The 16,874-nt window shown below is 35.6% G+C and overlaps 1 protein-coding gene across 5 annotated transcripts in view; it reads right to left on the bottom strand.

The window, feature by feature from the left end:
- Positions 1-16,874, bottom strand: part of RASAL2 (RAS protein activator like 2) — a 388,439-nt gene that overhangs the window by 253,048 nt on the left and 118,517 nt on the right. For 2 of the 5 annotated variants that reach the window (XM_047752624.1, XM_047752625.1), the window contains exon 1: positions 4,112-5,003. The exons of 2 other annotated variants lie outside the window; for them this stretch is intronic. In XM_047752624.1, the coding sequence (XP_047608580.1) occupies positions 4,112-4,709 (598 nt within the window). In that variant the 5' untranslated portion in view covers positions 4,710-5,003. Of the gene's footprint in view, positions 1-4,111; positions 5,004-16,874 lie in introns of those variants that run through there. One more of the 5 variants, XM_047752623.1, reaches the window with a different exon arrangement.

Raw genomic sequence — 16,874 nt, 5'->3', positions numbered from 1 at the left:
AATGTTATTAATTTCAATATGCTTAACTAGAGACAAATAAACATTATAAGTGACAAAACATGGGAACAACTGTAGGAGAGCTTAGATGCAACAGATGAGTGATAAAATGCTAGCCGTGTAGGGGTTACACATATTGAAATGCAGTGATTCTTAAGAGAAAAGGCAGAAAGGGAATAAATTTCTCTGCTTTGCAGAGATGCTTTTTTGGTAACTTGTGAAATAAAGCAAATAGAAGCCCCAATTATAGAGAAGATCTGAAGAAGTATATGTTTTTATAATAACTAGCCCTGGACTTCTCTTACGGCACCGCAGGTTAAGGATCTGGTGTTGTAAATGCAGCAGCTATGGCGCAGGTTTGATCCCTGAGCCAGGAACTTCCCCATGCTGGGGGCTCAGCCAAAAAAACAAAACAAAACAAAACAAAACAAAAACAAAACCTAGAGTGTACCACTATTTATTATATGTACATTTTATGAACTGAGTACTCTATTTTTTTTCTAATTTAGCTACTGATTCCCTAGACTAAGTGAGGAAGCCTCTAGTTACTTAATAAAGTGCTATGTTGCCAGCACCAGAGTAGTGTCTACTGAGTTATTATATAAGGTCTTTTTCAACAAGATTTTTATTAATAAGTTGATTAAACTTGAATGAGACTATTTAAAGAAAATTATCTAGAAGAAAAAAATAAAGCTTTCTAATTTCCAAGTTGGGAAAGTAACTAACACAGGGAAAGAGGATGTTGTTATTGCTATGACATTACAGATAAACAAAACATATTAACCCTAACCATAAAGGAGAACTAAATATGCTATATTAAAATTCTTTTCCCACTTTTTAACCTTTCATTCCTATCTTTACCTACTGACAGAGGAAGAAAAATAATTTATGAATAAAATTTCTTCCCAGTAATTTTTCCTTTTAAGTGTTATAGACAGTGAATATATATAGTTTACATCCTGTGCATATCTATATTTTATAGTTTCTACTGTTTCACATAACTAGTGACAATTATGTAGACAATATGGTATTCTGTTGATTTGATATGCAGCAAATGTTTAATTAATCCTCTTTTATTGGCAGTTTCAATTTATTTCTATTATTGCAAATATGTTGACACCATTCTTAGACATGGGCCCAAAGCAGCTGGAATTACTTTTAGTTATAAGAAGCATAAGTTCTGTTTTTTTTAATTTGTATTATTTGACCTACATATTGTAGCAGGTGAAGGAGTGTATATTGTTTAACTGGAGGGTTTAAGGTAACATAATAGTGAAGCCTTTAGCTTTTATCTCTTCTATTGGTTAGAGATCCTGAGTATGGTATATTTCATTGCTTTAAGCATGAGATTAGCTGCATTCAGCTATGATACAAGAATTATTTATTACCTGTTTATGCTCAGAACAAGTTTGGATTCACAGAATTTAAGACCAGAGTATTACAATTTATTTACATTTGGTAGTGTTAACAAATTCAACAATTGGGTATCCTCTTTCTGTTTCCTGTTTTTTTAAAAAACTATATCCATGTAAATTCACTTTCTTAATAGAAACAATACCAAATAAATACCGAACAACTGCTACGTGCCAGACACTATTTTAAATGTGTTAAATACATACCACATTATTTAATGCCTCTCACATCTTGCACTTCATCTTGCACAAGAAATACAACAAACACTAGTGAGTTTCAAATTTTAAATATATTGATTTCCTTAAAGACATCTATATTATAATAATTCTACATCTTGCTTCAATACTATAATAGCAACTCTGATAAGAACACATTCTACTCACATAGCATTTGGGAATAAATGCTATGTAAACTATAATTTACATAGCATTTTCTAATTTCATTTATCACTTTATAAAAAAGAAATCACTATCCAACAAAAGGGTAAAGAGAAATTCAGAAATTAAATTTCACAAATGAGCACTGCCAGAGATGGAAGTAGAATTCCATCTATGGAATTGTAGTTTTCCCCTGTAGCGAATGAGAAATGAAGAAAAGTCCACATCTGCAGAAGGCTGGAAAACCACTTAAGCAGACTCTAGGCTGGATAGAAGCTATAGCCCAAAGAGAAAAGGAAAATTTTTGACAAGAACGAGCTCTAATCTTCGCATGAAACAGTACACTTCTGCTTTAAGAGGCTTACTACTACTGAAGCACTTAGGAGATATCACAGTAACTGTTTAATAAAAACTGCTGGTCCGACTAATAGGGACACTATGTACTGTTCTTTACTTCTTACACATGAAATCCCTTATAATCACACCTTAAAGTCTGTGCATTCTTCCATTTGCATAATTACTATGTGATTAGAATGCATAAGATAGGATGAAGTAATAAGCACAGAACATTTTTATCATCTTAAGCAGAGCATAAATGTGTAAAAAGCAGGGATACATTCTAGAGCACCTCACACATAAGTGAACTGCCAAAAGGTCAGCATACTTGCTAAAAACTGAGTGTCAACTATAAAAGTCCAAAAACGTTTATAAATACAAAACAAACAAACAAACAAACAAAAAACCTGGAGTTTCAGTTGTGGCTCAGCGGTAACAAACTCAACTAGTATCCATGAGGACGCGGGTTCAATCCCTGGCCCCACTCAGTGGGTTAAGGATCTGGTATTGCTCGTGAGCTGTGGTGTTGGTTGCAGACATGGCTAGGATTCCATGTTGCTACGGCTGTGGTGTAGGCCAGCAGCTGCAGCTATGATTCGACCCCTAGCTTTGGAACTTCCATATGTCATGAATATGCCCACTCCCCCTCCCCCCCAAAAACAAACAAACAAACAAACAAAAACTACAGCCTTCTTTTATCAAATGTATACATGTTAATCACTGAAGAGGCACTGATTCTAAGAATTTCTTTTAAACTCTCAATTTCCTTTGATGCTCCTTTACTCTGATCATCCTATGATCATTTGGCAAAGAAACAGACATACCAGTATGCAAGAAAATACAACTACCTAGCCTTTCAAATATGTTAACAGAATATTAATAGAGGCGCATCAAGAAAGAATTTACTCTTGGTAATTATCTATAAGCCAAGGGTAAGAAGAAAATATATTTACTTAGTAGTATAATTAAAACTCACTGAGCAAAGGAAAATCTAAGGGAGGATGAGGTTTAAGAGAAATATTGAATTTCTGTCACAAATATATTGGGAAAATTACACAACTTTTCACTGATATTATTTTTAAAGGAATTAAACTGTATCCCAACAAGAAAATTATTCAACAATTCCCACAATTTTTAGAAAGAATTTAAACTTGTGCTGATATGGTCGGTCTTATAATAAAAAGTTTTCTAAAGGTAAGAGCTTATCCAAAAATGACCACAATTCAATGGAGCTGTGAGCAGTGTTAGTAAGTAAACAGTGTTATTAAGGTTCACAAAAACAAAAACAAACAAATGTAGGTCCTAACTCATAACTGGAATAGCTCATCAGATAAAGTCAATCATTTCCAAGGCACTCAGATAAAAATTTAAGAGTTCTTTTTGCGACTTAAAATCTTATCATCAATGTAAAACATTTTAAAATATACCAAGTCCTAAATGAGTTTTTTAAATGTTGACATTCTTTTGTCTGAAATGAATCAAACACAAAGTTCTATTTTGTCATCTAAATAATCAAGATTTGCATCTTTTACTTCCATATTCCAAACTGTGTTTTTATGACATAAGCAATTCAAAATTCCAACTTATTAAAAGCTGCCAATACAATTCAGCTCTAAAGATTTCTAATAACTTTTGTCAGTCTTTATGAAGAGGTAATAGTAGAAAAAAATATCTTAATCCTCAACTTTGTAAGGGGGAGATGATTTGATTATGTCTCCCTCTAAAAGGGAATTAAAAAGGGTAAGAATAAAACAAAAACACATTTAGACAGGACCCACAGAGTTGAAGAGTATAACAATAAAAATTCCTTCTAAATCTATTTTTCACTATTAATTACTGTTAGTGATTTTCTGAAATTCCTTTTTAAAAATTATACTAATTAAGTAAATTTGTTTCATAATGAAAAATAGAATGGTTTGATGTATTATAAAACACAAAAATTCTACCAGTAATAAATTCCCTCTTTCCCCTTATTCATCACAATATACCTTCTCTTACTGATTCACTGGTTGATTCTCCTTTTAGACTCAGCATCCTGGAGAAGCCATTGGAAAGAGTAGAGAAAATACCACGGATGAAATACCCCTGCTGCTCAGACTCCACTGACCCCACCGAAGTCGGCCACCGTCTACCAAATCTGACACTGCTGCGGGGTTCTGGTTCTGAAATAGATCTGCTGAATGGAACCCGAAGTGACCGGGTGTTGACCAGCTTCTCCGTCGCCACTGATGTTCCATGGACCTCATTAGCAGAGGAAGAAACGTTATTCCCAACCATCTGTGGCAGGACCTCTTGTTGTGGTTCATCCAGGCCTCCTTTATTATTTTGCAATTGTTCCCTTTTGCCCCCTTTCCACCTAAAGCTGGGATGTGTCTGCCACCGATAAGCACCCAGTGGCTTTCCTAGATTGGAAACAGCCTGTTCATTTTTCTTCCTCTTGCTTTTCACTGGACCACACCATGGATAACTCTTTAAGCTTGTTCCAGGCTCTGAATGTGCATAAGCAGGTTCTGACAAAGATCTTCCATAGCTTGGAGGACAAGGTGATGTTTGTCTCTTGAAAATACTCATCTTCCGGGACTCCATTTTTTAACAACTTCTCGAGACTTTAAATTTCCTCTGCTCTGCAGTCGTTGCTGTTGAACCACACTTGTCCGTGCAGTCCAAAACATTCAACTGCTTAAGCAGCTTTCTTTGTGTGGCTTTGAACCACAGCAGATGTTGCTGCTTAAAAGCTGGTGTCATGTTATTACCCCATTTTCCCAGATCTCCAAAATTTCAGCAAGCACCCAAAAACCTTCTGTCTGAATCAAATTATCTTCAGGGTACAGAAAAGAAGATCATCTCGCTTCCTGCAGTAGGTTACATTTCTGTACTGAGTTTTCAGGAAATGGTTTTTTTTTTTTAAAAAAAGAGAGAAGTGAAATAAAAGTGACAAAAAACCCACAAACACCTTTTTGGACCAATAGCAGTTAACACCATGTGAATGATAGTGGGTTAAAAACAGATTGTGAAAGTACTCAAGCTGACATCCACATTTTCGGGAAAAAGGAGAAAAAGCTTCCCTAGAAGCCCGCTCTTCAACTGACAGCTCTTCAGGATAGTTTTTAAAGTGTGTATTTCAAGAAAAATCATTGTTATTTCCACTATAACTTCTCTCAAAGTTAATGCTATTTTTCAACCAATAGGTAAGGGCATATACATACTGTTTTGTACAAATAGGCAATGCAAAAAGGAGAAAAAAAAAGACAAAAGAATGCCAAAATAGAAAACCATTTTTAATGTAAACATACTAGGGAGAATTTAAAAAGAGTAAATGGATAAAAAGAGAAAAGGGATAGAGAGTATTTGCTATGAACTATAGCAAAGGAAAAGGAAAGTCTTGAGGCAAAATCTTGTGGGAACTGGAACACAGGAAAGTACATTCTTAAATGTTTCTAGAAGGGAAAAGTTTGCTTTGTAAATCTTACTGGGATATGTTGTCTGGAAAAAATATTCCCTATCAATTTAACCAAAGAAATTCCTTCATTCCTCTTTGTGCTATTTACAACTTTAAAAAAGAGCTGACTACTTAAAATTTTGTAAAAGCAAGTACCTTATATTGAACCAAGATGATGAATGCCAAGTTTTTGGCTGGTTAAAATTTTTTTTCAACTCTCTGCTCATAAACTCCTGAAAATAGGGGTTTCAAATGGAAAGCCTGACAGACTTCAGACCACCAATAAAAGAGATATAACATGGCAATCAAATCACTTTGCAAGCTGTATAAAAAATGATGATTTCATGTGGAAAACTAAAAACCCATCCATTTATTTGTAGAATATGCACAATGAAAAACATTCCTCACTCTAAGTATCTCTTATTACTGTCAAATAGTAAAGTTAGTAATACATCTATTCTTTGAAAATATATTAAAATGTTCTAGTTATTGCCATTATCATAAAATAACCTTAATCAATAATCATCTCTAAGTTTATACATTCCTACATTAAATAAATGTCAAGGAGTTCCCATCGTGGCTCAGTGGAAACGAATCTAACATCTATGAGGATGCAGGTTCCATTTCCTGGCCCCGCTCAGTGGGTGAAGGATCCGGCATTGCCGTGAGCTGTGGTGTAGGTCGCAGACGTAGCTTGGACCTGGCATTGCTGTGCCTGCGGTATAGGCCAGTGGCGATAGCTCTGATTCAACACCTAGCCTGGGAACCCCCATATGCCATGGGTGCGGACCTAAAAAGACAAAAAAAAAAAATGCTGAAATATTCAAGTTTCCCAAAAGCATAATATACCACATTAGAGTATGTTACAATCATAAAATTTCCCCTTGTTTTAAAAAACATTTAGAAACATGAATTTGTACAAAGAGAAAAACAATGACATTAAGTTCTAATCTCTATTTATGGCACATTACACAATCCACAAAAACTAATCTGTAATGGAAAATAAACATAATGTAAAACATAAAAGCTTATAAGCTCATAAAAGAAATTACAACAGAGTATTTTTGTGAACTAAGGGTAGGCAAATACTTCTTAGAATACAAAAAAGTAATAATCATAATAAGAAAACTGATAGCTACAAATTCATAAAATCAAAACCTCTGTTCAATAAAAGACAAACTAAGAAATCAGTAAGCTACAAAATGAGAGAAAATATTCACAATACAAATATCGCACAATCTGTGCCACAAAATAAAAGGAACTCCTAAAACTTATTAGTAAAAATGAAAATCCAATTTTTAAAAATAGTTGAACAAACCTTTCACAAAGAAAGCTATATGAATGGTCAATAAGCATACAGAAAAAGTATTAGTATTTAGAGAAATGCAAATTAAAGCCATAATGAGGTATCACTCACATTCACTAAAATAGCTAACATTTAAAGGGCTACTAGTGCCAGATGTTGGGTGAGGATGTGGAACAACCCAAAATCTCACAATTAGTAATGAAAGCATGAAATGATATAATTTCTATGGAACAAATGACATTTTTTAGAAGATAAACATAACATCTACTCAATGCACATCAGTTCCACTCGCAGGGATTTACCAAGTGAAATGAAATACAAACTTGTACTTCAATGTTCACAGCAGCTTTATTTTATAATACCCATAAACTGAAAACAACCCAAATGTCCATCACAGTAGAATGGATAGTGATACTTTCATACAATGGTATACCACTCAGCCATAAAAATAAACTACTAAGACACAAAGCAATGTGAATCAATACCACAAATATTATGCCAACAAACAGAACTAGACACAAAAGAGCACATTCTGTATGATCCATTTCTAGAGTTCAAAAATGGGCTAATCTATAATGGGGGAAAATCAAGAAGGCTGTTAGTGCTGGAAGGCACTATCAATAAGAAAAGGGCATCGGGAAGCTTTCTGAGGTGATGTCTTGATATAGATGTGAGTGTGAGTATATGTATTTATCAAAACTCATCTAATTATTCCCTTAAGATTTATGCACTTTTTCATAATTAAATTTTACATAACAAAAACTGTAAGCAATACCGAACTCTAGTTAGTAGGTTTGCTTATCCAGTGTTATGGATTAGCAATTCAGAAACCACTTTCTGGGTATTACACTTAAGGGAAGGAGTAAATACACTGAAGAGAATGAATGAATGAATGCAGACAGACAGACATACCAGTACTGGAACAAACCAACATTATATACCTCCTGATATGATGAACCACGAAGGAATAGCTTGTGAGTTATGTCGGCATTAAAAGTAATGCATAATTTTGAATTTGATCCTAAGGGGGAGCTATGAAAAACATTATTAGAACAATTAACAAAATTTGAATATAGATTATGGATTAGATAATAGAATCATATCAACATTAAGTTTCCTGATTTTGATTATGAAAGAGAATGTTCTTATTCTTAGGAAATTCACATTGAAGTATTTAGGGATATAGAGGCATGATGTTTCCAACTTACTCTCAAACAACTCCAGGAAAAAAACTATGCATATAAAGGCATACAAAATATGATTTAAAAAAAGGGGGCAAACTATACTGAATTACTGAATCTAGGTAAAGAGTATATGGGAGTTTCTTGCACGCTTGTAAATTTTCTACAGGTATGAAATTACATCAAAATAAGGACATTGCACAAGTAAGTGTTTTTTAAATTTCACAGCTATTTCCTCTGAGTCTATAAAACAGACATTTTCTTTTGGCTGCCCACAGTTAACATTTCCGGATATATCCTTCCAGTCTCTTTACTAAGCATGTAGGCAGGTAACATGTTTTAAAAATAGGGATTGTATAACAGTGTTTTATTACATTTTATCCTTGATATTAGCAGTCTTTGAAAACAAATTTTATTTTTTTATTTTATGGCAACACCTGTGGCATATGGAAGTTCCTGGACCAGGGATCGAATCCAAGCCACAGCTGTGACCTACACCACAGCTGTAGCAACACTGGATCCTTAACCCCCAGCACCTGGCTGGGGGTCAAATCTGCCCACCAGAGAGACAACACTAGATCATTAATCTGCTGCACCATAAACTCCAAACACAGATATTTTTATTATTAATACTATAACAGTCCCTATTTCAGAGTATCTTTTGAGTAATATATAAAACAAAACATCTAGTTTCACAGGTTTCATGAGAGGAAAGTTAATCAAGATCACTCTAGTAAAATACCTCAGTGAAAAACTAAATTTAACACTATAATTTTGAGAAAACTTGCACCACAGAAGTAGAATTTGAACCCCATAATCAACACTGTAAAATTCAGAAACTCAATATTAAACGAGAAAATATTTTTACAGTCTAAATAGGTAAGGTAAAAATAATTACCACAGTTTCTAAACTTATCAACTCTATTCTTTTGAGGAACTACTACCATTCTTCTTATCATAAACTTCCCTATTTAAGGAATATGGAAGTAGAAAACATTAAATAGCACAGAAAAAGATTCTAGCGAAATCAGAAAGCAAAAGAAATACAGATTGAGGAAGTGACAGTCTCTGAAGTAGGAATAATCAAACAAAGAAGATTCATTTCTCTCACATCTGGCTAAAGTTGGATTATCTTCTATCATGAAAGCCAATATTGTTTATGTTGGTTATTCCTCCAAGTTCGATCTTTCATCTGAATTTAAGTCAATAACTTGACACTCTTCATTTTCTGAATTTTCTCAAAGAAATATAATGCATTTATAATTTTAAAGAAAATACATTTCATAATTTCTTAAAATTAGAAACAATGACACTAGTACCACTAAACTACCACATTCATCATGAATCCTAATATACTGCTTGGACTATCATAACAAGAAAGTTTCTGTCAGCTCAAGTATCAAATAATTTATTTTAATTTTTTTTCTTTTTTACGGCCACACCCATTCCTGGTCTAGGGGTCAATTCAAAGCTGCAGCTGCATGCCTATGCCACAGCCACAGCAATGCCAGATCCAAGCCACATCTGCGACCTATACCACAGCTTGCGGCAATACTTGATTCTTAACCCAACTGAACGAGGCCAGGAATTGAACCTGCTTTCTCATAGACACTATGTTGGGCTCTTAACCCACTGAGCCACAAACGGAATTCCTATTTTTAAAAAAATTTCTTAATAATAACTTGTCATATTTAAAGCACAGCTTTAAGAACCACGCTGGTTGCTATGTCAACAGAAACAATGTCGCTAAACACCCAAGTATTTACCTTCACACAGGGCCATATTTCAAATTATTACTGAGTGCCTACTATGTAGGACTGTATCAGGCACTGCATTAGAACTAGAGGAACAAAAAGATTAGAACAGACACTGTCCCTGCCCTCTTGTCAGTCTTTTCTGGCCAACCAGCAGTTTCCGATATTAGGAAGGGGGGTCTATACAATGTTAGGGAAGTGTGTAGCAAGGGTTATCTGCAATCTGAAGGACAGCTGTGACACCTAGAGGGATGGATGTGGCTCACACCAAGTATGGAGAACTGAGATAGCTGGTAGTTGGTCAAGATGTATGCTTCTCAGTATTTCCGACAGCACCATGGCTTACTTGGATGTAGTTTTCTGTATTCAGCTAACGTTTCTCAAAAAAGTAACACATAAGCAAATATAAAATTCATGTAATGCTCAAATTGTTCCCTACTGTCAAAACAAGCATAGTATAAAATTAAATTAAAAAAAAATTAAAACACTTGAAATGTATAAAAAAAATTATTTTAAAAATCAAAAACCAAAACAAAAAACTAAGCATGACAATAAAGTTGACTATATTTTTTCTTTTCCATTTAACTCGTATGGCAAAAATGCAGGTAAAAATCAACAAGAAGGCACAATAAAAGCAGAGGGGAAATAGCTCAACTTTAGTAAACTCCACCCCTTCGTTTAAGCTTTTCATTTTTTTTTTCTTCCTCCTCTCTATATCAGAACATTAAGAACCAACGAATCAGAGTTCCCATCATGGCTCAGTGGTTAACATATCCGACTGAGAACCATGAGGTTGCGGGTTCAATCTCACTGGCCTTAATCAGTGGGTTAAGGATTGGCATTGCTGTGAGCTGTGGTGTAGGTTGCAGACGTGGCTCGGATCCCGAGTTGCTGTGGCTCTGGTGTAGGCCAGTGGCTGCAGCTCTGATTCGATCCCTAGCCTGGAACCTCCATATGCTGTGGGAGCAACCCTAGAAAAGGCAAAAAGACAGAAAAAAAAACAAAAAAACAAAAAACCTTAATCAGTGGGTTAATGATTGGCATTGCTGTGAGCTGTGGTGTAGGTTGCAGACGTGGCTCGGATCCCAAGTTGCTGTTGCTGTGGTGCAGGCCAGTGGCTACAGCTCCAATTTGACCCCTAGCCTGGGAACCTCCATATGCCGCAGGTGCAGCCCTAGAAAAGACAAAAAGACTAAATAAATAAATAAAGCCCAAAAACCCACAGTAAAAAAAAAAAAAAAAAAAATCTGTCTAAAAAAAAAAAAGAACCAACAGATGAAACAAACGATTAGGCCCAGAGGACCAAACATAAAAAGATACTGCAACAGATCTGCTTGTGGACCAATGAGAGTGCTTTGTAACGTGTATGAATCACCAGGAGACTGATTTAAAATGGAGATTTTGCTTGACTACATATGGGTGAGGGCCTGATACTCTACGTTGCTAACAAGCTCCTGGCTGATACCCACGTTACTCATTCATGGGCCAAATTATGAAAGTAAGCTGTACATAGATTTTTAAATAAAAGGACTAAAGGAATTCTCAAGGCTCCCATGAGACTCGGTCAAGTTCACCAAAATGAAATATTGTTATTGGGATTTGAGGAGAAAGTGAGAATATGCGCCTCAAGTTTTCTGTGAAAGCGAGCGTGTATATCACATAGAGACTTAGCCTGTGATCATGTGATGAGAATCAAAATGTAGAAATCCCAGCAAACCTCTTCCTTGCAGACAGCAAAGACCATCTACAACATATAACTCAAGCACAATTAAAACTGCAATAATCTTCTGCACTTTATGAATTGCAGCATTTTTTTAATGGAAAAAAGCAAGGGAGGGAGATGGGAATGACCAATAGGAAAAAGACCAAATAAATCACAGTTCATAACTATACAAAAACAAACATGCATTTATATGTACCATAAAGACACACATTTTTTAAGACCAACTACCTGTGGGGAGTACAACTGAGACATCACTTTTCATCTTTTTAGTTTTTATCTTTTAGCTGTAAGTAAATGCTATATTCATAATAATAAGAAAAACTTTAAAAAAGAAATTTATGTAAGAGGTCTAAGAGAGAAGGTAGAAAAACAAGATACACTCTAAAAAGTAGATCATGATCCCACTTTTGTTGAAGAGTATCATTAATATGTCAGTATGTACATGGTAGAATATGCACAGAGAGAAAATCTGCTGATATGTCTTTAAATGCTGGGTTTTTTTTTTTTTTTTTTTTGTCTTTATGCCTTCTCTAGGGCCGCTCCGGCAGCACACGTAGGTTCCCAGGCTAGGGGTCGAATCAGAGCTGTAGCTGCTGGACTATGCCAGAGCCACAGCAACCAGGGATCCGAGCCGCATCCGTGACCTACACCACAGCTCCCAGCAATGTTGGATCCTTAACCCAATGAGCAAGGCCAGGGATCGAACCTGCAACCTCATGGTTCCTAGTCAGATTCGTTAACCACTGAGCCACGACAAGAACTCCCAAAAGTTTTTCTTTTTTAGCAACAATAAAATCCATTGTTATTTTTGTTGCTACAGGAGATTTTAATTTTTAGACTATTAATTTCTGTAATATATGAAATTTTACAATGGGTATGTATTTTTATTCCTTTTCAATGCAGAAAGTTTATTTTTAAATCTACACAGCAAAAATGAAAGCTTTAACATTAACTCAGAGAATCAGAATTAGGGAATAGAGAACTGAACAAATCATCACAGATTAAATTATCCAACTCTTTCCTATACTCAAGGCCAGAGAGAAGAACCTGTCCATCAGTACTTAGTTAACAGTAAAAAACAAAACAAATAAAAAAGAACACAAGAGTATTCTAATTCGCTTTAGGATTCCATAACCTCTTTAAATTGGCATTTTCCAAATTACGACCCACAGAACACATTTGAGAACTTTAGGCTTACAGAGCACAAGTGTGACATTAAATCCAGATATTCTAGTGTTATTTAGTACAAATGCTAAAAATCTTTCTTTTTTACAGGTTAAAACAGGATATCAATTTCTCATTAAAATGGCTTTTTAGGTTTATGTCAACTATGGAGGCAAGTACAGATGAACAGGCAAAACTTGAGCTTTCTCAGTTTACAAATACTAGTCTGCCACCACTTCCTATCTTAAGATGCACCTATTCTACATTGAAATTCTATCCTATAAATCCCACGTGCTCTTCTGTAACAGAAGACATGACATATGCTACAATTAACAAAAAGTTCTGAAGTTCTGTTACTAGAATAAGAGAGTACATACCTCTTAGATCAACTCATGAAAAGCTTTAAAAACAGGATTAATTTCTATAAACCACAAGAAGACATCTTTCAAAAATACAAAGTTCTTGTTTATATGAAGTTAAGTAATTAATAACAAAACATCCCCTTCCCATCTCCTATCACTGGAGCACATCTGCTTCCCGATGAAACACTTCCTGTGGCAAAAATTACCTCCCTTCTAAGTAGTAGTAGAACTCAAAGACACACCTGACATGTACACAATTGCTTCTCATTTAAGAGACAAAGATATGTCTAAGAGGGCTAAACAAAGATTATTTTTAACAGACAACTGTTGGAATCTGTAATAATTTTTTAAAATAAGAAAACATTTCAAAATAAAGACAAAAACACATGATCCCTAATGCCACAATCAAAGAATTTTTTTTAAATGAAAAAATAAAGGGAGTTCCCATTGTGGCTCAGTGGTAATGAACCCAACTAGCATCCATGAGGACGCAGGTTTGAGCCCTCGTCCCACTCAGTGCGCTAAGGATCCGTCATTGCCATGAGCTGCAATGCAGGCTGCAAATGTGGATTGGATCCCGAGTTGCTGTGGCTGTGAGACCCATGAGTCTCACTGTTGTCCCTTCTAAGTATTATTTAATCTATCTACTTCTCACCATTTCCTCTAAATCAACCCACTATCATTTCTCACCTGGACTATATCAGCCTCCTAAATTCACCTACCTACGTCTAGGTAGCTGCAGCTCCAATGAGATCCCTAGCCTGGGAACTTTCATATGCTGCAGGTGCAGTCCTCAAAAGCAAAATAAAATAAAATAAAATAATTTTAAAAATAAAAATTTCTGGTTTTCTTCTTACCTCTCTGATCACACCTTTTCTGTCTCCTTTGAGTTTCATTCTTCTCTATCTAGTCTCTAGATGTTAGAAGTTCTTCTAACTGGGTCCTAGACACCCCGTCTTCATACTCCTGCCGCACACATCATCATTCACAGTTACCACAGCAACTTAGCAACATACTCATATATTCAATTTGACATTTTACGGCCTCTCAAATTCAAAATGTATAAAACCTAACTTATGATCTTTCCTTTAAAGTCTGGTCTCATTCCAGGGTCTCTTGCCCTAATAAAAAGTACCATATCCACTCAGCTATACATGCCCCAAACCTTAGTCATCTCCCTCTCTTAATGTTCAATATCAAACCCATGAGTCTCACTGTTGTCCCTTCTAAGTATTATTTAATCTATCTACTTCTCACCATTTCCTCTAAATCAACCCACTATCATTTCTCACCTGGACTATATCAGCCTCCTAAATTCATCTACCTACGTCTACTGTGGCCCTCTGCAAACCATTCCTACTGTAGTCAGAAGAATCTTTTCAGAATGTAAATTTACTGCATACTGTTTAAAACCTTTCAACCGCTTTCCACTACTCTTAAGAAAACAACAACAACCAACCAAAATTCCTCAACATAGCCTGGTCCCTACTCACCGCACCTCTCTAGCCTCCCTCCGAATCCTTTTGGTCCTTCATACTAGCCACTCTCCTTCCCCACCACAGAGCTCTTGACCACACGGCAACCTCTACTGCAAAGGATCTTTCTACCCTCATCGACTATCCATTCAAGGTGTGGGTTTCAGTTCAAGCATTACTTTCTGAGGGAGGCCTTTCCTGACCTCCCTGACTAGGTCTAATCCCCTTTTCATTGGCCATGAGAGCCCCATACATCTCCCTATTACAGTTATGGTTGTATTTGGGCATTTCCTTGTGAGATTATTAATCCATGCATGCTTTACCCACAAAACTGTAATTTCCATGCCTGTCTCATTATCTACAGGGTCCTCAATGCTTGACATATGGTAGGCACTCAATGTTTGTTGAACTGATTAATAAAATCTGAGAAAGATCTATAATAAAAAGTACCTAACTTCAGACTAGTAGTAAGAAAAGTGATCGTTTATTTCAGTTTATCATTATTTCTGATACTAAGAAGGTCATATTAAAATACATCTGATGGGGAGTGGCAGGGAAGAGAAGACAGTCAAATACTCTCCAGGGATTTGTTTCCCCTGAACCAGGTGGCTATTTGTTTCTTTAAGGATATGGAGAGAAAGAAGTATTAACATAGGAAAATAAGAGAATTTGGTGAAATGAGAAGAGGGCAAAAAACAGGCAAGAGATACTGCTTTAATTGTTAAATTTTTTTTTTCCAGAAATGCCAATTTAGTTGTAGAAACTATTATCTGCCTTTTCCAGGTTCTCTTAAATTTTTTTTTTTTTTGTCTTTTTGCTATTTCTTTGGGCCGCTCCCGCGGCATATGGAGGTTCCCAGGCTAGGGGTCTAATCGGAGCTGTAGCCGCCAGCCTATGCCAACGCCACAGCAACGCGGGATCCGAGCCACGTCTGCGACCTACACCACAGCTCACGGCAACACCAGACCCTTAACCCGCTGAGCAAGGGCAGGGACCGAACCCGCAACCTCATGGTTCCTAGTCAGATTCGTTAACCACTGCGCCACGACGGGAACTCCTTAAAAATTATTTTTAACATTAGGATCACTGTTGGGAGAAAATCTTAAATAAGCATGAAGAGATAACTATAAGACTCAAGAAGTTCCATACTTTTCTTAATGAGCATATACTTGGAAAATGAACAAAATTCTGATAACCTGAAATAAATATCAGCATTGTACATCTGATAAATAACCAAAGCAGCTTAGATTGAGGTAGACTTAGCCAAACTCCAAAAGTGAGGGTGCCAAAGGAAAGAATTAGGAATTATTCTATTTTATTTATTTTTATGGCTGCATCACTGGTATATAGGAGTTCCCAGGCTAGGGGTCGAATCGGTCTATACCACAGCCACAGCAACACCAGATCTGAGCTGTGTCTGTGACCTACACCATAGCTTGTGGCAACACCAGACACTTAACCTACTGAATGAGACCAGGGATTGAATCTGTATCCTCATGGATACTATGTTGGGTTCTTAACCTGCTAAGCCACAATGAGAACTCCAAGGAATTAGGAATATTTTATTATAATCTAAGGTACTTATACTACCTGTGTGAAACAATATAACATCATTTAAAAGTGGACTTAGATTAGCTATAAACATATATACCAAATTCTAGGGCAACCACTTAAGAAGTTTTTTTTTTTTTTTAATAAGAAGGAAAAAAAATAGAATCATATGAAATGATCAATTAAAATCACAAAATGCAAAAAGGAGTGGAAGGCAAATATAAAAACAAAGAACAAGGGCAACAAATAGAAAACAGTAATAAATGTAGTAGATACTAATCCAGCTATATCAATAATCACTTTAAACATCAATGGTCAATTAAAATGATCTGTTAAAAGACAGAGATTATCAGTGGGGATCAAAACACAAAGCCCAACTATATATCATCTATAAGATACCCGCTTTAAATATAAAGACACAAATAAATTAAAAGCAAAGGAACTGAAAAAGATGTACCATGCTAACATATAACATATTACGTGCTAATGAAACGAAAGCTAAAGTAACTACATTAATTTCAGATAGAGCAGAATTCAGAGCAAGAAAAAGAATCAGGGATAGATAAAGGTTTACATCATTCTAAGAGAGTCAATTTCCCAAGAAAATATGAGAATCCTTAATGTATGAGTGTCAAACTACATGAGGTAAAAACTCTAAGGAGAAATAGGTGAATCTCTGATTATAGTTGGAGGTTGCAACCACCTCTCTATGAGAAATGAACAGATCCATCAGATAGAAAATCGGTAAGGACACAGTTGAACTCATCAGCACCATCAATCAACTGCATATAATTAA

The sequence above is a fragment of the Phacochoerus africanus genome, chromosome 11 (assembly GCF_016906955.1).
Source record: "Phacochoerus africanus isolate WHEZ1 chromosome 11, ROS_Pafr_v1, whole genome shotgun sequence".
In the NCBI taxonomy this organism is placed as follows: Eukaryota; Metazoa; Chordata; class Mammalia; order Artiodactyla; family Suidae; genus Phacochoerus; species Phacochoerus africanus.
This window is presented reverse-complemented; position numbering and strand designations above follow the sequence as displayed.